At 50.1% G+C, this 22,560-nt stretch overlaps 1 protein-coding gene and 1 long non-coding RNA gene across 2 annotated transcripts; both read left to right on the top strand.

Annotated features, from left to right (window-relative positions):
• The first annotated feature begins 14,007 nt into the window (after window positions 1–14,007).
• On the top strand, window positions 14,008–18,608 carry LOC123365884. Its single transcript, XR_006577811.1, has 4 exons — window positions 14,008–14,144; window positions 17,427–17,475; window positions 17,720–17,774; window positions 18,557–18,608. It is a non-coding gene; the product is annotated as an uncharacterized LOC123365884 (long non-coding RNA).
• Window positions 18,609–18,619: 11 nt separating this feature from the next.
• On the top strand, window positions 18,620–22,220 carry LOC123365883. Its single transcript, XM_045008893.1, has 2 exons — window positions 18,620–18,646; window positions 20,243–22,220. The coding sequence occupies exon 2, from the start codon at window positions 20,349–20,351 to the stop codon at window positions 22,176–22,178; it is 1,830 nt and encodes a 609-aa protein (XP_044864828.1). The 5' UTR covers window positions 18,620–18,646; window positions 20,243–20,348; the 3' UTR covers window positions 22,179–22,220.
• Window positions 22,221–22,560: the final 340 nt, after the last annotated feature.

Raw genomic sequence — 22,560 nt, 5'->3', positions numbered from 1 at the left:
GGGCTTTAGCCCCAGGAATATTCACAGTGAGGGGCTCTGCTCCAGCAATATTTGGAGCTAGGTTTCTCCCCTGCTCTGGACTGCCAGCAGCCGCCGGGAGCCCAGAGCCTTTAAAATCCCAGCCACAGCCGGGAGTCAGAGGGCTCTGGGCTGCCTGCAACCGCGGGGAGCCCAGAGCCTTTTAAATCCCAGCCGCTGCCGGGAATCAGAGGGCTCTGGGCTCCCTGCCGCAGCGGGCAGCCCAGAGCCCTCTAACTCCCGGCCGCAGCTGGGATTTAAAGGGCTCTGGGCTCCCCGCCGCAGCGGGCAACCAAGAGCCCTCTAACTCCCCGCCGCGGCTGGGATTTAAAAGGCTCTGGGCTCCCCGCGGTTGCAGGCAGCCCAGAGCCCTCTGACTCCCGGCCGTGGCTGGGATTTAAAGGGCTCTGGGCTCCCCGCGGCTCCCAGCAGCCCAGAGCCCTTTGAATCCCAGCCCCTGGCCGCTGATTGCCCCCTCCCCAGACCGCTGCCCCAACTGCCCCCTAGGACTCCCACCCCCTATCTAAGCACCACTGGTCCTTGTCCCCCAATTACCCCCTCCCGAGACCCCTCCCCCTAACTGCCCCTTGGGACCTCAGCCTCTATCTAAGCCTCCCTTCTCCTTGTCCCAAACTGCCCCATCCTGAGACCCCACCCAACTTCCCCCCAGGACCCTCCTACCTGTCCCCTGATAAACCTCCTGGACTCCCATGCCTATCCAATTGCTGCCTGTCCCCTGACTGCCCCTCCGAACCTCTGCCCCATCCAACCCCCCCTGCTCCTTGTCCCTTGACTGCCCCCCGGAACCCCCTACCTCTTCTCCAACCCCCAAACCGCTTACTGTGCCATTCAGACCAGCGTGTCTGGCTCCGTGCAGCTCCAGACAGTTGCTTCCATGCTCCCCCATGGAGCCCACAGCCCTCTCCCACCCCCAGCACCTGCCTTCCAGATTTGAACACCTCAAAATTCAGGAGTGCTCAAGCTCGGTTTGGGCAGCTCTTACTTCATTTCTCCCAAATCAGTTTCCCCTGCAAGGTGCCAACTGAAGGTGTTGGAGAACAGAGAGATCGGGTGGCCTCCTAATGCCTGGAAAAGAGACAAAGGCCAGAGGAGGGAGTGTCAGTGCCTGTACGGACTTCTGGGAAGTGCACGGTGTGGAAGGGGATGCTGGGATGCTTTGGAACAACTCCATACAAAGCCAGTCAGGACTCTAGGGGAGCCTCCTCTCTCGGAGCATACTGTCTCCAGGGCAAGAAGCTTACACCTTCCTGGGTCTGACCTCGGAGCATTCAGCATGCCCTTCCACATCATGCACTTTCCACAGCGAGTCTGCCCAGGCTGGTCCTGGGGCAACCAGAGGTCCCTGCACCCCAACTCCACAGTCAGATGTGACTCTCAGCCAGACAGTAAAACAGAAGGTTTATTACATGACGGGAACACAGTTTAAACAGAGCTTGTTGGTACAGAAAACAGAACCCCTCTGTCAGGTCCATCTTGGGGGGTGGGGAGCCCAGAATCAAGTTCTGGGTCTCTCCCCATTTCCCCAGCCAGCTCCAAACTGACACTCCCTCCTCTAGCCTCTGTGTCTCTTCCGGACAGGGAGGCCACCTGATCTCTTTGTCCCCAACACCTTCAGTTGGCATCTTGCAGGGGAAACTGAGGCACCCACACAGTATTCAGAGAAAATATTAAGAACATTCCCACTTCATCACAACAGGTGCAACAAAATATAATACTGTATATTGAAGTAGGCAAGTGCTGCTTCTGACTTTCCACTTTTAATTGACCCTTGTAATCTTGTGGCACTGACGCGTTGTAGCTTCATTTTATATCGGCTTACAGGGCGGGAGCGGGGGGGCACCACCATTTTGGGCCCCACCAAAAATTATACAAACCTGCCGCCTATGACCCCATCATCAACCATCACTTCTTATTCATTCATTTACCTGAGTGACATCTTTTCCGTTCACCTTGTCCTCCAGAGACTCCCCCGAGCTGCATTCGCCTTCCCCCTCTAGAGGGGCAGACAATGAGAGGTGGTCACGCTCATTGGGGTGCTTCACGAGGGTCTGGGTTTTGGGTTCCGGTGTATCTATCAACGGCTGAGTCAAAGGGCCCTCGTCGCAACTCTTGCTGATGTAGCGCTTTTCCCACACAAGTCCAAAGGCCTCGGGGCTAAAACAAAGTCTGACGTTCTCACGGGGGTGGTGAAGGAGTCCATATCTCCATGATCTCCAGAGCACACGTTCTGGGTAAAAGAGGGCCTCTTCTGCCCCGGCGCTGGGACTTATGGGGTGATGGTGCTGCACTCTGATTGGCAGAGGGTGCTGGGAGCAATTCTTAGAGGTGTCACACGACCCTCTTCTGGGTGGGTCACCCCAACCCAGAACACCCCCGATTGGTCAAACCTGCTCTCGGGGTGCTCCTATGTGGCTGAAACCCATTGCGATTGGTAGAGGGCAGTGGGAGGAGTTCTTAGAGAGGTCACACGAACCACTTCCGGATGAGTCACCCCACCCCAGAACACCCCTGATTGGTCAAATCTCCTCTCAGGGCGGGCCTACGGGGCAAAGCCCATCCTGATTGGTAGAGGGCAGTGGGAGGAGTTCTTAGAGAGGTCACATGACACACTTTGCTTCTGGTCATGTGTCCGCCTCGACCCCGGAAGTAATATCCCCCATGGGTGGGACTTCCGGTGACAGATGGTTGGGGCTTAAGAGGTCAAGGGGCAGGGTTTAGGGGCCAAGGGACAGGGTTAGGGTTTGATTGATGGAAGGGCCCTTATACTCCCTCCGGTTCCCATGCTACTGAATCCCACCCTGCCAGCAGGCCCACTAACAGAAGGGCCCACAAATTCCACCATCTCCCTACCATCCAGCGGGCCTGGTAAGCATGGGCCAAAGTGGCTGAGAACAATGGCGTGTTGTCCTGGGACACAGAGACTGACGTATAAGAGACTCTCCTTGGGGTGTGACGTTTAACCCCGGATTCCAAGATGAAAGCGGGGCCTGGGGCTTGGACGAGACTGATGGTGTGAACTGCTCACTGGATTTGCTACTTGACCTCCTCTGGTTCAAGAATCAATCCTTCCTAGGCAGATGCATGGCCAAAGTCTCTTCCTTACAGCTGTTTTGGCTACATGTGTGAAGAAAAGCCAACAATCCATGGAGGAGGAGAACAGCAAACCCTCTAAGTTTTCAGAAGCTGACCTGGTGTTAGGCATCGAAGGGAGGCAGCAGTGGGGTGAAATGCCCCAGAGATGTTTATACTAGCGGATGGAAAGCAGGGGACTCCATGGGGCACTTGGTTTGCACAGGGCTCAGAAGAGAAACTTCCTAGGAGATAAGGGGCAGGGCTTTCCTGGGGTGATGGAAAGATGGAGTTTGGCATTTCCAAGTTGGCAGACACAAGACCCGAGGAAGGGGCTGGGGCAGGAAGGAAGAGCCAAAGAGCGAAAGAAGGCGAGATCTGCCACAGACCCGAGGGGAGTGCCATCCAATTGGAGTATGTGTGTTGCCGGCCCAGAGGGCCCGAGGGGGCAACAGCGGGGTTCGTTGCCCGGTGTGCGTCGCACTAATTAACACACCAGGGTGGAGAAGCAAACCAAGTTTATGCAAGATCTTGAAAAGGCACTAGGAGAAGCAATATCTCAAATCAAGCGCACTGATAAAAACAAGTTCCCCTTTTTATATTCCAAGTTGTCTGTACTGGCCTTTGTTTCTCCCTGTCTCCCCCTTCCTCCCTCCCCTTGCAGCAGATACATTAAGCAATAAATTGTAGCTAGTTAGAAACCTTCCCATTCGCATGTTTATCTCTGGCCTTTACGACACAGACGCATGCAGACTTTCCCCCCACCCTTCTCCCCCGTATCACTACCGCTTTTTGCTGTTTCGAGCTGTACTGCAGCTGCGAGCTAAGAAAGCTGACAGTTACAAATTTTTGCTTTTTGGCTGTTAGCAGTTTCGGCTGGTTAAAGTTCACAACATGGAAGAACTTTGGTTCACTCAGGCCTAGAGCAAGAAGACTTCATCGACACTCGTGGTCTTTCATCCTCCCGAGCATGGGCGCCAACTTATATGGGCTCCTGGGGCTTTAGCCCCAGGAATATACACAGACAGGGGCTCTGCTCCAGCAATATTTGGGGCTAGGTTTCTCCCCTGCTCTGCGCTGCCGGCAGCCCAGAGCCTTTTAAATCCAGGCCGCGGCAGGGAATCAGAGGGCTCTGGGCTCCCCGCCGCAGTGGGCAGCGCAGAGCCCTCTGATTCCCGGCCGCGGCTGGGATTTAAAAGGCTCTGGGCTCCCCGTGGTTGCGGGCAGCCCAGAGCCCTTTAAATCCCACCCGCGGCTGAGATTTAAAGGGCTCTGGGCTCCCCGCTGCAGCGGGCAGCCCAGAGCCCTCTGATTCCCAGCCGCGGATGGGATTTAAAAGGCTCTGGGCTCCCTGCCACAGTGGGCAGCCCAGAGCCCTTTAAATCCCAGCCACGGCTGAGATTTTAAGGGCTGTGGGCTCCCCGCGGTTGCAGGCAGCCCAGAGCCCTTTAAATCCCAGCCACGGCTGAGATTTTAAGGGCTGCGGGCTCCCCGCGGTTGCAGGCAGCCCAGAGCCCTTTAAATCCCAGCCGCAGCTGAGATTTAAAGGGCTCTGGGCTCCCCGCCGCAGCGGGCAGCGCAGAGCCCTCTGATTCCCAGCTGCGGCTGGGTTTAAAAGGCTCTGGGCTCCCCGCTGTTGCAGGCAGCTGAGAGCCCTCTGACTCCCAGCCGGGGCTGGGATTTAAAGGGATCCCCGCGGCTGCCAGAAGCCCAGAGCCCTTTGAATCCCAGCCCCTGGCCGCTGATTGCCCCCTCCCCAGACCCCTGCCCCAACTGCCCCCCAGGACCTCCACCCCCTATCTAAGCACCACTGGTCCTTGTTCCCCGATTACCCCCTCCTGAGACCCCTGCCCCTAACTGCCCCTTGGGACCTCAGCCCCTATCTAAGCCTCCCTTCTCCTTGTCCCAACTGCCCCCTCCTGAGACCCCACCCAACTTCCCCCCAGGACCCTCCTACCTGTCCCTTGATAAACCCCCTGGACTCCCATGCCTATCCAATTGCTGCCTGTCCCCTGACTGCCCATTCGAACCTCTGCCCCATCCAACCCCCCCTGCTCCTTGTCCCTTGACTGCCCCCCGGAACTCCCTACCTCTTCTCCAACCCCCAAACCGCTTACTGTGCCATTCAGACCAGCGTGTCTGGCTCCGTGCAGCTCCAGTCAGTTGCTGCCATGCTCCCCCATGGAGCCCACAGCCCTTTCCCACCCCCAGCACCTGCCTTCCAGATTTGAACACCTCAAAATTCAGGAGTGCTCAAGCTCGGTTTGGGCAGCTTTTACTTCATTTCTCCCAAATTAGTTTCCCCTGCAAGGTGCCAACTGAAGGTGTTGGAGAACAGAGAGATCGGGTGGCCTCCTAATGCCTGGAAAAGAGACAAAGGCCGGAGGAGGGAGTGTCAGTGCCTGTGTGGACTTCTGGGAAGTGCACGGTGTGGAACGGAATGCTGGGATGCTTTGGAACAACTCCATACAAAACCAGTAAGGACTCTGGGGGAGCCTCCTCTCTTGGAGCATACTGTCTCCAGGGCAAGAAGCTTACACCTTCCTGGGTCTGACCTCTGAGCATGCAGCATGCCCTTCCACGTCATGCACTTTCCAAAGTGAGTCTGCCCAGGCTGGTCCTGGGGCAACCAGAGGTCCCTGCACCCCAACTCCGCAGTCAGATGTGACTCTCAGCCAGGCAGTAAAACAGAAGGTTTATTAGATGACGGGAACACAGTTTAAACAGAGCTTGTTGGTACAGAAAACAGAACCCCTCTGTCAGGTCCATCTTGGGGGGTGGGGAGCCCAGAACCAAGTTCTGGGTCTCTCCCCATTTCCCCAGCCAGCTCCAAACTGACACTCCCTCCTCTGGCCTCTGTGTCTCTTCCGGACAAGGAGGCCACCTGATCTCTTTGTCCCCAACACCTTCAGTTGGCATCTTGCAGGGGAAACTGAGGCACCCACACAGTATTCAGAGAAAATATTAAGAACATTCCCACTTCATCACAACAGGTGCAACAAAATATAATACTGTATATTGAAGTAGGCAAGTGCTGCTTCTGACTTTCCACTTTTAATTGACCCTTGTAATCTTGTGGCACTGACGCGTTGTAGCTTCATTTTATATCGGCTTACAGGGCGGGAGCGGGGGGGCACCACCATTTTGGGCCCCACCAAAAATTATACAAACCTGCCGCCTATGCTCCTGAGTTACCTAGATTTATGCCTAGTGACACCAACAACTGTGACCCCCATTTCCCCTCTCTCCAGCACACCATCCAAGAGCTGAGATGTCATGGGGCTGGGGTGTCGGAGCAGGGGAGGAAGTTGCTAATAATTAAAGGAGGCTTTAGTATAATGAATGGCCACAGCCAGGCTGTGGAAAACAGATCGCAAGACCTGAGGCTTGGATAGCTGAGGTGCCCTGCAACTTAAACCCCGGTCCACTGCGCCTGCATTCCACATATTAGCTGAGCTTCCTGGGCTCGAGTACCTGCAGCCCAGGAACGGAGCAAGGCCGAGGTCTGGAGAGCAGAACGTGAGCCATCTACTGAGTGGCTGGAGAGAAGGTTCTCCTAACCCCCTTCGAGAGGCAGGTACTGTTACAGCAGGACTCTCCGGCCTTAAAGGGACAGCAGCCTCAAGCACAAGCAACCCATTGGCTAGCCATTCCCAGCATCACTGGGCGGAGGGAGAGGCTGGATGGGGTGGCACTAGGGTCCAGGGAAGGTGTTGTAGCTGATACCTCTACAAGGAGCTTCTCAAGCCTGGGAATTATTGAGGTATCTAGCCCAAGGAACCTGATGAGATCAATTTATAACACCACCAAGTACTGCTTGGTTTGCCCCAAGCCATAAAGGCCCGGGAAGGTTATGGGTCTATTACAGGAGGGGATGGGTGAGGTTCTTTGGCCTGCAAGGTGAAGGAGCTCAGACTAGATGATCCCAATGGTCCCGCCTGGCCTTAAAGTCTATGAGGAACTGTAACGATGCTGGTTCTGGCGGGACCCAACTGAGAGTGCCAATGTAGGGATATTAAAAAAGGTTTATATTAAACATGGTTTATATGAAAAATGATTTATTGATTTATTGTTAATTGATACTTTATAACTTAAGGTTTATGTTAGAAGTAAATTTGTGATTCCCAACATTTAGCCTCTAACCTGCAAACCACCAGCTGTGTCTGTGTAAAGCCTGCTCAAAGAGATACTTGGTATAAAACTTGTTAAGCTCAAAGAAATACTTTGTATAAAACTTGCTAACATTAATTAACTCTAAGTAAACCAAAACAGTAGCTGTTATAGTGTATAGATAGAGACCCCCACCCTCTGTAAGTTTTCATCTCACTTTATCTTTGCTTGTTAAAAGACAGGGAGTCTCACATAAATTGGTAACACCCCAAAAAGTAAAGAGACAGTGAAATAGATGTGATTAAGATAGAGAATGTATGTGACTGAATGGTTAGGGGGTCACCAGCCTGAAGAATTCAGTGTCGGCTGAAGAAGGTGTCAAGTGGGATCAACCAGATGACCCCCGAAGGGCAAACTGGAATCCACCCACCACATCTCAAAGGAAGGAAAAACAAAACATCTAATAACATGGAGCCAGCCACCTGCTGATTGATTTAGCAACAGCAAAATGAAGCAACTCCCATGAACTGACATAGGAATAAATTCCTATACACCTGGACTCTAAAGACTGAGAACTTTGAGTCTATGGCCTGGTCTACACTACGCATTTAAACTGGTTTTAGGAGCGTAATCAGGAGGTCCCTGGCCTCCCAGCCAGCCAGGGAGAGGGCAGGCAAGAGGTGTGGGGAGAAAGGGGGAATCCAGGACAGATCTTTGGGTTTGGTCAGTTGGGGTTCCTCAAACCCCAATGGTATTGAGCCAAAGGTGTGGCATAGCAAAAATGATTGTAAATGGACACTTGCAATGAATTTGTTGTTATTGCTAATGGTAATTTTTGTATCTAATGTGCTGCTATTACCAAGAACTGTAAAAATGAACAATGTGCCTAATCTTTTGGCAAGAGATTATAAAAGGCGGATGCCTCAACTCCATCTAAACATAGCACTGATGACCGATGCCTGCTGTGGATGTACTCCAGAGACTTGATTTGAACCTCCAGTTCCGCCAGTTCAGCCAGCCCCAGAGAGAGACAGCCATATTGGAAGGGCACTGAAGATCTCTTCCCCGAGGGTTGATGTTCGCAGGCCTGCTTTGGCTACCTGCTGCAAGCAGATAACTGCCAGGAGAAGGATCCCCGCCTATTCAAAGAACAGAGTGCTTGCTGCTTGGTCAGCTCAGGAGGGTGTGAGGACATAAATACCAAATAAGCAGCGCATGCTTTCAATGCATAGGATTAGTGGCCCGTGTACCTTTCAGTACTGAAGAAATCTGTATGTTAGATACTGTTGTTTTTCTTGGACTGGTATGTGCTGTATTGCTGTAATGATAAGAGCATGTTTTGATTTATGAGGCGTCTTAGTTAACCCAAAGATTGTCGTCTTATCAACAGAAGGATTTTTTTTTGTTTAGTCTGAGCAGCTTTACTACACTGTGGTGTCTTTCCTCCACATCGGAGCAACTCAGGCTACTGGCATCCCCAACTGTCCCAATTTGCATATTTGTGGTGGTCTCCACAGGTGGGAGTTCCGCTGTCAGAACAGACTGAACCTGCTCACTGTCCCTGCAATACAATGGAATTATTACGGGTACGGGTGTAATCAAAGTTTGGTGGGTTACACTCAGGCCAGGCCCTTGTCTCTGGCTCTTTAACGGAGCCCTGACTCTGCTCTCCCAGGAGCCCCTCTCTGCATGAACACCGGTTGCTCTCACAGGCCCTGCTCACTAGGTGACATCTACCCTGTCTTTCCATCCAGACTCCATGGAATACTGGAGAACTGAGCAGGATTATGACATCACAGGTATCAAGGAGGCTGAACAGCTGTAACATAAGAATGGCCACGCTGGGTCAGACCAAAGGTCCATCTAGCCCAGTATCCGGTCTTCCGACAGTGGCCAATGCCAGGTGTTTCAGAGGGAATGACCAGAACAGGGAATCATCAAGTGATCCATCCCCTGTCATCCATTTCCAATTTCTGGTAAACAGAACCTAGAGACCCTCAGAGCATGGTGGGGCATCCCTGCCCATCTTGGCTAATAGCCATTGATGGACCTATCTTTCATGAAATTATCTAGTTCTTTTTTGAATCCTCTTATAGTCTTGGCCTTCCCAACATTCTTTGGCAAGGAGTTGACTGTGCATTGTGTGAAGAAATACTTCCTTTTGTTTCTTTTCCACCTGCGGCCTATTCATTTCATGTGGTGACCCCTAGTTCTTCTGTTCTGAGAAGGAGTAAATAACACTTCCTTATTTACTTTTTCCACACAAATCATGATTTTGTAGACCTCTATTATAGCCCCTGTAGTTGTCTTTTCTAAGATGAAAAGTCCCAGTCTTATTAATCTCTCCTCCTATGCAAGCTGTTCCACACCCCTAATCATTTTTGTTGCCCTTTTCTGAACCTTTTCCAATTCCAAGATATCGTTTTTGAGATGGGGAGACCACATCTGCATGCAGTATTCCTACGCTTTGTTTCCTATGGTTCAGCCAGTTACTGGTCCATGAGAGGACCATTCCTCTGATTCCAGTACAGCTTACTTTGCTTAAGAGCCTTTGCTGAGGGACCTTGTCAAAGGCTTTCTGAAAATCCCAGTATGTCAGTGCACTGCAAGGCCTTCAGTGGCTTTTAAACTTTCCCATGGGGACATCGGAGACATGGTCCAGTTAACTTGTGTTCAGGCCTAACAAGAACTCAGATGCAACCTGCTGTGAGAAATTCGTTTTAACAAGGATGCCCCTGTACCAGCACAGACCACAGGTCAACATGTGTAACTTCAATAACAATGACAGGTTTCAGAGTAGCAGCCGTGTTAGTCTGTATCCGCAAAAAGAACAGGAGTACTTGTGGCACCTTAAAGACTAACAAATTTATTGAAGCATGAGCTTTCGTGAGCTACAGCTCACTTCTTCGGATGCATAGAATGGAACACACAGACAGGAGATATTTATACATACAGAGAACATGAAATGGTGGAAGTATGCATACCAACAGGAAGAGTCTAATCAATTGAGATGAGCTATCGTCAGCAGGAGGAAAAAAACTGTTTGAAGTGATAATTAAGATGGCCCATAGAAGGTGTGAGGAGAACTTAACATAGGGAAATAGATTCAATTAATGTAATGACCCAACCATTCCCAGTCTTTGTTTAGACCACAGGTAATTGTGTCTAGTTTGCATATTAATTCGAGTTCAGCAGTTTCTCTTTGGAGTCTGTTTTTGAAGTTTTTTTGTTGCAAAATTGCCACCTTCAAGTCTGTCACTGAGTGGTTAGAGAGGTTGAAGTGTTCTCCCACTGGTTTTTGAATGTTATGATTCCTGATGTCAGATTTGTGTCCATTTATTCTTTTGCGTAGAGACTGTCCAGTTTGGCCAATGTACATGGCAGAGGGGCATTGCTGGCACATGATGGCATATATCACATATATCTCTAACCACTCAGTGACAGACTTGAAGGTGGCAATTTTGCAACAAAAAAACTTCAAAAACAGACTCCAAAGAGAAACTGCTGAACTCGAATTAATATGCAAACTAGACACAATTACCTGTCACTGAGTGGTTAGAGAGGTTGAAGTGTTCTCCCACTGGTTTTTGAATGTTATGATTCCTGATGTCAGATTTGTGTCCATTTATTCTTTTGCGTAGAGACTGTCCAGTTTGGCCAATGTACATGGCAGAGGGGCATTGCTGGCACATGATGGCATATATCACATATATCTCTAACCACTCAGTGACAGACTTGAAGGTGGCAATTTTGCAACAAAAAAACTTCAAAAACAGACTCCAAAGAGAAACTGCTGAACTCGAATTAATATGCAAACTAGACACAATTACCTGTGGTCTAAACAAAGACTGGGAATGGTTGGGTCATTACATTAATTGAATCTATTTCCCTATGTTAAGTTCTCCTCACACCTTCTATGGGCCATCTTAATTATCACTTCAAACAGTTTTTTTCCTCCTGCTGACGATAGCTCATCTCAATTGATTAGACTCTTCCTGTTGGTATGCATACTTCCACCATTTCATGTTCTCTGTATGTATAAATATCTCCTGTCTGTGTGTTCCATTCTATGCATCCGAAGAAGTGAGCTGTAGCTCACGAAAGCTCATGCTTCAATAAATTCAATAACAATGGTATTGGAAGAGCCCAAAATAACCGCTACAGGAATGTATTGACTATGACCCCTTACTTCAAATGCATTGTGGCCTAGTGGATAGAGCACTAGATGGAACTCAGGAGACTTAAGTGCTAGTCCTGGCTCTGCTATTGTCTTCCTGGGTGACCGTAGGCAAGTCACTGCTCTTCTCTGTGCCTCAATTTCCCATCTCGAAAAGGGGGCTAATGCTACAGACCTCCTTTGTAACATGCTTTGAGATCTACTGATTGAACATGCTAGATAGGAGTTAGGGCTCTTTATTATCTTATGATATAGGGTGCTTTTCTTAAAGCGCCCACTGCTGGAGTCAAGTGATTTATCTGAGAATCTCTGCTCTTTATTTTATTTTATTTTATTTTATTTTATTTTATTTGTTAGCCAATTTTAAGCCCTCGTGATTGCAAAGAGAAGCTGGAGAACATGACTTGAGTGCACCCTAGCGGCTCAGATACCAGAAGGCAAATGAAGAGGTCCCCAGATGAATGTTTTTTGAAGATCTCATTATTTTGAAGCCAATCTCATGATTTTGGTGGGGCCCAGCTCATGGTGTTGGAATGCTTGGGCTGGTGATACCATGAACGTTTTTCTGCACTGGTAGCACTAGAGAATCACTTCAGGGCTGCATCTCACTTCAGGCTGGGAGATTCTGCCTCAGTCACAAGGGTTTTAGGAGTTCCCACAAGTAGGGAAAAAATGTCCCTTGCCTAAGGGCTTGAGAGTCATAGAGCTCGGAAAAGACCCAGGGTTTTCCTGGGAAACCTGATGCCCTTTCTCCTGCTTTATTCTGAGCTCAGCCCACTTGGGCAGTTGCCCCATCCCATCTCCTGATCTAAGTACAGCATTGACACCTCACAGACTAGAGGGAGATTGCAGGAGGCCAACCCCATTGTGACCTAGAGATGACATCAGCACCTGCCTGATGCCAGAGCAACAACCTGCCCTCAGGTGTAGCCTGGGTACTTGTTGCTGCTTTGAGAGTGCCTGTGTTGAGAGTGTCTTAGTGCCTGAGCCCGGGGAAATGAGTTCACTCCTCCTCTATCTGCTCTTTGTAGTCTTTTATGCTGTGCTGAGGCTCGCCAGATCTGAGGTAAGTGAGATTCCTAGAGAGATAGAAAAGCTGGATTGATGCCAGCTGAATGCAGGAACCAAACATAAGTATTTTTCAATCAGCAGGCTCGGATCAAACTGATATGGGAATCAATCAATAAAGAATTAAAGGACGGGAATATATTTAAAGCAGGTTAACAACGTTTTATGGAAAATGGGCCATGTCAAACATAGATGTGACAAACTTAGACTTGTGTAAGGTGTTGTTTTTCATAGATTCCAAGGCAAGATTGGCCCATTGGGATCTTCTAGTCTGACCCTCCTGTCTAACGCAGGCCAAAGAACTTCCACACAATAATGCCTACTGCATACCTTTTATTAAAATATCCAATCTTGATTTTAAAAATTGCCAGTGATGGAGAATCAATCCACCATGATCTTGGTCAATTGTTCCAATGGTTAATTCCTCTCACTGTTAAAAATGGACGCCTTCTTTCCAGTCTGAATTTGTCTAGTTTCAACTTCCAGCCATTGGACATGTTAGACCTTTCTCTGCTAGATTGAAGAGCCCATTTGTAATTGTGTCTTCCCCGGGTAGGTATTTATAGACTTTTCCTCAAAGCACCCTTAACCTCTTTAAGCGATATTGACTGAGCTCCTAAAGTCTATCACTACAAGGCATGTTTTCTAATCCTTTAATCATTCTTATGGCTCTTCTCTGAACCCTCTGCAATTTATCAACATCCTTCTTGAATGTTAGACACCAGAACTGGACACAGGATTCCAGCCCTGGTTGCACCAGTGCCAAATACAGAGGTAAAATAACCTCTCTCCTCCAACTTGAGATTCCCCTGTTTATGCATACAAGTACCGCAGGACATTTGGATTAAAAATCAGCACTCTTTATTATCTTATGATATAGGGTGCTTTTCTTAAAGCGCCCACTGCTGGAGTCAAGTGATTTATCTGAGAATCTCTGCTCTTTATTTTATTTTATTTTATTTTATTTGTTAGCCAATTTTAAGCCCTCGTGATTGCAAAGAGGAGCTGGAGAACATGACTTGAGTGCACCCTAGCGGCTCAGATACCAGAAGGCAAATGAAGAGGTCCCCAGATGAATGTTTTTTGAAGATCTCATTATTTTGAAGCCAATCTCATGATTTTGGTGGGGCCCAACTCATGGTGTTGGAATGCTTGGGCTGGTGATACCATGAACGTTTTTCTGCACTGGTAGCACTAGAGAATCACTTCAGGGCTGCTTCTCACTTCAGGCTGGGAGATTCTGCCTCAGTCACAAGGGTTTTAGGAGTTCCCACAAGTAGGGAAAAAATGTCCCTTGCCTAAGGGCTTGAGAGTCATAGAGCTCGGAAAAGACCCAGGGTTTTCCTGGGAAACCTGATGCCCTCTCTCCTGCCTTATTCTGAGCTCAGCCCACTTGGGCAGTTGCCCCATCCCATCTTCTGATCTAAGTACAGCATTGACACCTCACAGACTAGAGGGAGATTACAGGAGGGCAACCCCATTGTGACCTAGAGATGACATCAGCGCCTGCCTGATGCCAGAGCAGCAACCTGCCCTCAGGTGTAGCCTGGGTACTTGTTGCTGCTTTGAGAGTGCCTGTGTTGAGAGTGTCTTAGTGCCTGAGCCCGGGGAAATGAGTTCACTCCTCCTCTATCTGCTCTTTGTAGTCTTTTATGCTGTGCTGAGGCTCGCCAGATCTGAGGTAAGTGAGACTCCTAGAGAGATAGAAAAGCTGGATTGATGCCAGCTGAATGCAGGAACCAAACATAAGTATTTTTCAATCAGCAGGCTCGGATCAAACTGATATGGGAATCAATCAATAAAGAATTAAAGGACGGGAATATATTTAAAGCAGGTTAACAACGTTTTATGGAAAATGGGCCATGTCAAACATAGATGTGACAAACTTAGACTTGTGTAAGGTGTTGTTTTTCATAGATTCCAAGGCAAGATTGGCCCATTGGAATCTTCTAGTCTGACCCTCCTGTCTAACGCAGGCCAAAGAACTTCCACACAATAATGCCTACTGCATACCTTTTATTAAAATGTCCAATCTTGATTTTAAAAATTGCCAGTGATGGAGAATCAATCCACCATGATCTTGGTCAATTGTTCCAATGGTTAATTCCTCTCACTGTTAAAAATGGACGCCTTCTTTCCAGTCTGAATTTGTCTAGTTTCAACTTCCAGCCATTGGACATGTTAGACCTTTCTCTGCTAGATTGAAGAGCCCATTTGTAATTGTTTCTTCCCCGGGTAGGTATTTATAGACTTTTCCTCAAACCACCCTTAACCTCTTTAAGCGACATTGACTGAGCTCCTAAAGTCTATCACTACAAGGCATGTTTTCTAATCCTTTAATCATTCTTATGGCTCTTCTCTGAACCCTCTGCAATTTATCAACATCCTTCCTGAATGTTAGACACCAGAACTGGACACAGGATTCCAGCCCTGGTTGCACCAGTGCCAAATACAGAGGTAAAATAACCTCTCTCCTCCAACTTGAGATTCCCCTGTTTATGCATACAAGTACCGCAGGACATTTGGATCAAAAATCAGCACTATACAATATCAATGGAGCACAGGTTAAAGGGATTGAGAACAGGCTAATGGCTAACTGACAGATCTTAAAAAGTAATTGTCAAAGGGCTCCTCGAATGTGGGTTTTTCTAATGGGGCTCTGCAGGGATCAGTACTAGGTCTGAGGCTATTCAACATTTTTTTCAATGACTTGGAAGTAAATACAAAATTGCTGCTGATAAAAATGTACTGATGACACAAAGATTGGCAGAATGGTAAATAACGATGAGGACAGGGCAGTCATACAGAGAGTTCCGGAGAGTTGGTTTGGCAAATGGGGCCCATTCAAACAAAATGCATTTTCACACGGCCCAACACAGAGTTATACATCTGGGAACAAGGAGGGCCTATTCAGATTTGGATTTCACGATCTTTAGTTTTGTATCATCTGCAAATCTGGCCACTTCACTGTTTCCCCCCTTTCCTAGATCATTTATGCATATGTTGAACAACTCTGGTCCCAGTACAGATCCTTGGGGGACCTTGCTATTTATCTCTCTTCATAAACTCACCATTTATTCCTACCTTTGGTTTCCTATCTTTAAACCAGTTACTGGTCCATGTGAAGACCTTCCCTCTTATCCCATGACAACTTACTTTGCTTAAGAACCTTTGATGAGGGAACTTGTTAAAGGCTTTCTGAAAGTTTAGGTACACTATATCCACTGGATCGCCCTTGTCCACATGCTTCTTCACCTCTGTGACATTATGCTCCATACACTTCATAGAAATATTGTTCTATGAATATGGCATAACTAAGGTATGTTTTATTCAAGATGGGTTATGTGAGATATCATTGGAAAGGTTTTGATTTACTGAACGGGATTATCCTGTCTGTATGGATGTATCATTTCTGTATCTGAAGCAAGGAATATGGGCTCTGTATCAATTACAAAAGTGCTTGCACCGGGGGAATGCCCCCAAACAGTGGGCAATCAGCCTGGATGGGCCATTAGGAAGGACAATAGGACTTGGAAGATACTAATCTTCCTCCTTCCTGAGAAGTTTCCTGGGATGCTGCTTTGACACTGCAGCGTCATGTGATCATGTCACCTCATAGAATCATAGAAGGCCAGGGTTGGAAGGGACCTCAGGAGGTATCTAGTCCAACCCCCTGCTCAAAGCAGGACCAATTCCCAACTAAATCATCCCAGCCAGGGCTTTGTCAAGCCTGCCCTTAAAAACCTCTAAGGAAGGAGATTCCATCACCTCCCTAGGTAACCCTAGTGCTTCACCACCCTCCTAGTGAAAAAGTTTTTTCCTAATATCCAAACTAAACCTCCCCCATTCAACTTGAGACCATTGCTCCTTGTTCTGTCATCTGCCACCACTGAGAACAGTCTAGATCCATCCTCTTTGGAACCCCCTTTCAGGTAGTTGAAAGCGGCTATCAAATCCCCCCCACCCCCAATTCTTCTCTTCTGCGGACTAAACAATCTCAGTTCCCTCAGATGGACATCGTTTGGGACTGGCGGTATTTTTCCACTAGGAGGGAGTGAGGGGTCAAACTGGGAGCCAAAGGATTCCTGTCATAGCCAAACCCTATTTAAGGCATGGAAGGGAGTTAATCTAGGCTCTTCTCCACCACCTCGCTGCCCCCAAAAGGAAGACTGCTGAAAACACCTGGAGAAATAAAGGAACTAAACGGTGGGGAAGGGGGACAGGGGCTGAGCCCAGGCGAGAAAGATCTAGCCTGTGAAAGGAATACCTGGCTAGTTAAGCTGCAAGCAGTGCGGTTTACCTTCAAGAAACTTTGCAGCTCCCAGGCAAGTGGGCTGAACTCATGCCAAACTGTTGTTGTTGTTGTTGTTTGGTGTAAAAGAGCTGCCGTTTAAGGATGATATTGGGGTTATATCAGCACTTGTTTGGGTGCATTTGCATAACCCATTCATGGCTTCACCACTCAGGAGTAGCATGGCCATCCCAAATGCATGCAGATAAAACCCCGATAGCATGCATTCCCTAAATATGTATCTAGGAAACACTGTTGTCTAGAGGTCGGATTTCTCCCCCAAGGTCTGAATTCTGTGCATGGTATCTGGGGTTAGTTGCATACCCTGCAATCCTAAAACCTGCAGAGTTTTGTCATCTCTGCAGGAGAGAGAACTTTGCAGGCTCTCTCCTTCAATGCTTATAAACTCTGCAGGCTCCGGGTACCAGCAATCCCTGTTTCTCCAACCCCTGGATTGTTCCAGTGACCCCTGTTATGGGTTGTGCTGTGTGCCCTACATTGTCTGCATCACAGGAAAGCACAGTGCCTACCCAGGAGGCCTCATAGTGCAATACCCTTCCACAAAGAAAAACTTCCCCCTGGCCCCACATGGCAATCACCTCTGGCTCATTGTTCTCTCAGGTTTATTGAGGAGTTCTCTTCTAACCCTGCTGCTTTCTCTGTGTGTGGCAGGCTCTTCGGAGGAAGAGGAAACACCGAAAGAAAAAGCAGAAACCAAAAGGTAAGCAGCCCCTGACCCCACAGCTGCGGTGGCAGACTCAGGCCCCATGCAAAGCAGAGAAATAGGGTCTATTCCCCCACCTGCCCCCCTCTTCCTGCGAAGGCTCAGTCGTGCCCAGAGTCGTGCAGAGGCACTGGCTGGGGCTCCGTTCACAGGCTGCCCCTGAAATCTGGGGCTCTAGGGTGCTAGGAAGCAACGAGTGCGCAAGCAGCTCAATGTCTCCTTTATGTCTCACTTCTGGCAGCTTTTGGGTGCTGTGAGGAAGAGCTGGAGGAGGCTGGTGCATCCCTAGAGACATGGTAAGCAATGCCCCCCTCCATCAATCTGCAGTGGGTCAGTCCCCTCCTTTAGCGTCATGGAATTCATCCCCACCCGAGTAATCCCTCCCCTGCCCCGACCTATGTACCACGCAAGGAACTCTTCTCCTTTAGACTCCTGCAATTCATTCCCACCCAGCAGAAGTTGCCATCTTTAATCCACCCCCACGCATCATACATTTCATTTAACCTGGGGCAGTGGTGGTGGGGGGTAGATTGTGTCGACTGGACTGGACCATCCTCCCCTCCCAAGAGGGGGAGAAAATGTTTTCCTAGAGCAGCCCCGTGCACCCCGGGGAGGTGAGGTGGACAGATCAGGAGGAAGGCTGGGCCTTTCTGGTACAGTGAGAAGGGTGAAAGGGATCCAGCAGCACTTGTGTAACGGCCCCTTCTCCAGTCCCCCAGCAGGATTTGAACCCTGGACCTTCAGCTCTGCAGCATAAAACACCCCTTAGAGCTGAAGAGGTAGCTGTATTAGTTGGCAGCTATAGTAGGCTGTTATCCTATATGTTGATTAGCTTCCGTGGGCGGGACATGACACACACGCTGCCAGTAGGATACACTCTCACCTCCTCAGCACTAGACAGGGCTCACCTAACAATCCAGCTAACCCCAAACCAGAACATCCAAGGCCCGGGTATTGCAGGGGAGGAGGCCGCCTCAGTGGAGAATGGGACAGGGAGCCTTTCGGTGCCTCCCCTCTGGGTAAAAGAGGGCCTGAGGGCAGGGCCTGCACTCAGCTATCTGCTCTCTCTGTTCCACAGCTGCTCTGTGCACCCGAAGAAGCTCCGCTTGGCTCAGCGCCTCAGGCTGATTGCGAGGAATCTACAGTACGTGGCCAGACACCTGATACCGTAAGGCAACTGACCAGGGGGCACCAGTCTGGGGTCTGGGTGGGAGGGGAGAGTGAATGTAGAGAGGAGGGAGCAGGGAAAACCAGACACTCCAGGATCCTAAAATAACAGGGAAAAAGCCCCTAAGAGGCTTTAGCTTCCAAGGTGAGATACCAGTGAAAGTGAGGTGAGGGATGATCAGAAATTAAATGCAGAGACTACAAGTTGGGGTTGTGAGTAGGATCAAATCCTTCTGTAGGGCAATATCTGCCAGCAGGCGACTGTCTAGAACCTGCCCGTGCTGTGTTTGAAAGACAAAGCAATCCAATGACACCCTGCGAGGGGGTGTCCACCCCACACAGCACTGAAAGGGGCTCAGGTGGCCAGGCAGGCCCATGAACTCCACAGGGTGCACCTGCAGGAAGAGCCGGGGAGCAGGGAATTGATTCCAAGCAGGCTCAGCTGACAGGAACAGATGGGGCCTATAAAGCCAGGAAGCTGGCAAGAGACAGGGGCTGCGGCTGGGGAAGGGCAGCTCCTCCCTGGAAAGAGGGGGGAGTGTTTGGAGCTGGTGCACCCAGAGCAAGGAGGGGAACCAGGAGTAGTAGGAAGCAGTCCAGGCTGGGAAAGGAAAGCCCAGAACTGCTGGGTTGAGGGTCCGTGGCCTGGAGCCCAGTATGAAGTGTGGGCCCAGGTTTCCCTACCAGCCCCCGAGGGCATGGCATGGACCGGCGGGGCAGTGAACAGGAAAACTGTCTGGGTCATTGTGGGAGTGACAGTGACCACATGCGACAATTGGAAGGGGCATTGACACCGAGAGCTAATCCCATCCCCAGAGTAGGCACCAGACAAGCAGTGAGTGGGACACCACGTGATACACCCTAAACACGAGTCATCAGCCAGGACTTTCAGGACCATAGCACAGACCTCCACCACCGGAGAAACTCCATTAACTGGGAGCAATAGTAAGTTGTTAGCCTCTAGGGTATCAACCAATAGAACAGGACAGTTTTCCAGTGGGTTAGAATGTAAGAACAGCCAGACTGGGTCAGACAAAGGTTCATCTAGGCCAGTATCCTGTCTTCCAAAACTGGCCAATGCCAGTGCAGCAGAGGGAATGGCCAGAACAGGGAATCATCAAATGATCCGTCCCCTGTCGCCCATTCCCAGCTTCAGACAAACAGAGACTAGGGACACCATCCCTGCCCACCTTAGCTAATAGCCATAGATGAATTCATCTAATTCCTTTTATAGTTTATAGTCTTGGCCTTCACAACATCCTCTGGCAAGGGTTACACCCACATGCTCACGTCTTCCTCCCCCAAACCAATTGTTGTTAGCTAATCTTTCTATTCAAATAGCAGTAGATCCCTGATCATGCTCAAGGCCCCATCGTTCTAGGTGCTGCACATGTGCGTGTGACGAAGGGGTTATCGTTCTAGATAAAATGAGTGCCAGCTCCCCCTCTCAGTCCTTTGTTACCCAGCTGATGTCCTTGTGTCGGGGTGTGGTGTGCAATGCATGCCTAGGCACTGCCCCATTGCACTACTGTGCCCAAGCCCTGCCTTTGCTCAGCAGAGCCATGTCCCATCGGTCCCTGTCTGCTCTCTCCCACAGGCCGAGTGTGTCGACATCTGCCACGGGCCAGTTCTCCTACTCCTCTAGGGAATCCACCACCTCTGCCCTCTGGAGTCCCAGCTCCTTTTCCCTGAGAAAAGCCGCCATGATTCAATCAGAGCCCCTCTGCCACACGGGGGAGATCATGCCTGTCGGGGGCTGGGAAGGATCCGCTCATCCCATCCAAGCCCAGCCTCTCCCCAGGCCTCCTGCCCACAGCAGACGGGACCGGCGAGAGCAGACCATGGGTCTGGACCAGACGTCGATCCGTGGCTTAGACTTCAACATCCGCCAGAAGCATCTGCAGAGTCAACTGGGGGCTCCTACCCCATACACAGAGTCACTGGCCAAGATGATCCCTAACGTCCCTGCTCTGCGCCCACCGGACAGAGACCGCAGGGTGAAGTTCAACATGAGCAGGGTCCCTTTCCTAAGCTGTGAAGTCCTGGAGGAACTGGACTCTACAAAGAGACTCCAGCATGAGCAGGGCTTACCCCTCACCCCCCAGAAACCCCACACAGCTCTTCTGCCTCCAGCTCCACAAACCCCCATCCCGGGGGAGCCATTGCTGGGTGAGCGGGACACCAAGCAGCAATTGATATTAGACACAGATCGGCCCAAGTGTGGATTTCCAGCAAAGGTCCCGGAGCCCCTCAGATCCAACACCAGCCCTCAGCGTGCACAGGCGATCCAGGAGCCGTGTGTCTGCCCCTCTGGACCCCTGCCTCAAAAGGCCCACAGGATCCTGGCATCCCCTGATGCCATCCTGGCCAGGCTTGTGCCCACGGTGGTGGTCAAGCTGCAGGAACACATTGCTCAGAAATGCTCAGAGATCCAAATGGAGGCGTTCCCAAAGATGGTGAGAGAGTCGCACAGAGATGCTCCCCTCGTGAGAGAGACGGCAATAGCAGAGAAGACGCTCACAGCCACACTCCACCTCTATAGGAGCGAGCTGAGAAAGCCCCTTACCAGTGTGAGCGGCACCAAAGGGACTGAAGAGAAGCTGGAGCTGCACATGGAGAGGAAGGTTCTCTTGGGAGAAGGCTCCTGCCTGGGGCCAGGGGCACAGGCAGGTGAGGGCAGGGCAGATCTTCCCAGGACCCAAAGCCACCAGGTTGCCCCAGAGGCCCCAGGCTCTGAGCAGCTAACAAGATCCACTCTTGACTCTCTCATTGCTGGGCAGGCTGCACACAACCTGCAGCTGAAGCACCTGATGGAAATGTTGAGCAGCTCCCGCCCCTTGGCGGGCCAGGTCTCAGTCTGCCAGCAGTGCCGTAAGACATATCCAGGAAAGATGAAGGGTAAGAAAACTCAGGAGGAGACATCTGCTGAGCTGCATGGTCTTCGAGACGACATGGAACCACATGGGCTCGATGGAACTGTGAATTCGAAGCTCTTCAGGGATCAGCTGCCAATTAGTGTCTGCAAGAAGTGCAGTAAGCTTCGACGGAAGAGACCAGCTGGCTCTGCAGGTGCTGACTTGCCCGGAAGATCCCATGGAATCCCACAGCGATGGACTCCAGGAGACTCTTCAGCATCATCCAACCACAAAAAGATGCCAGTGGTGTGGCTCCTTCCAGCACACAGGAGAAAGACGCAGGATGGAATGGGGAAAACGGCTCCCAGTAAGCAACCAAAGATGGTGTCCATTGCTACAAGTACAACAGGGCTTTCGCAAGCTGGGGAGAAAACAACTGGGAGTCCTGACGGTTCTCCCCCAAAGTCACCAAAGGCCTCTAGAGCTAGGACATCATCCCCTTCAAGAAGCAAAGTTACAATTCTCAAACGGATGTTAATGTGCCTCAAGAAAACCTGCAATAAGCTTCAGAACAAACTGAAGTCCCAAATGTCCAAGGACTCTGATTCAAGAACACCTGATGCTAAATTTACAAAGCCACCCCTTGGGAAGGCAAGGGCCTCCAAGGGTGTCTGGTAGTAGTATAAGGGCCCTACCATCAATAAAACACTAACCCCTCCCCTTGACCCATCAAAACCCGCTCCTTGACCCCTTAAGCCCCAACCACCTGTCACTGGAAGTCCCACCCATGGCGGACACATGACCGGAAGCAAAGTGTGTCATGTGACCCCTCTAAGAACTCCTCCCACTGCCCTTTACCAATCAGGATGGGCATCACCCCCATAGGCCCGCCCCGAGAGGAGATTTGACCAATCGGGGGGTGTTCCGGGCCGGGGTGACCCGTCCAGAAGTGGTTCGTGTGACAGCTCTAAGAACTCCTCCCACTGCCCTCTACCAATCGTGATGAGTTTTGGCTGCATAGGACAGCCCTGAGAGCAGGTTTGACCAATCGGGGGGTTCC

Source organism: Mauremys mutica, chromosome 3 (assembly GCF_020497125.1).
Source record: "Mauremys mutica isolate MM-2020 ecotype Southern chromosome 3, ASM2049712v1, whole genome shotgun sequence".
NCBI lineage: Eukaryota > Metazoa > Chordata > Testudines > Geoemydidae > Mauremys > Mauremys mutica.
This window is presented reverse-complemented; position numbering and strand designations above follow the sequence as displayed.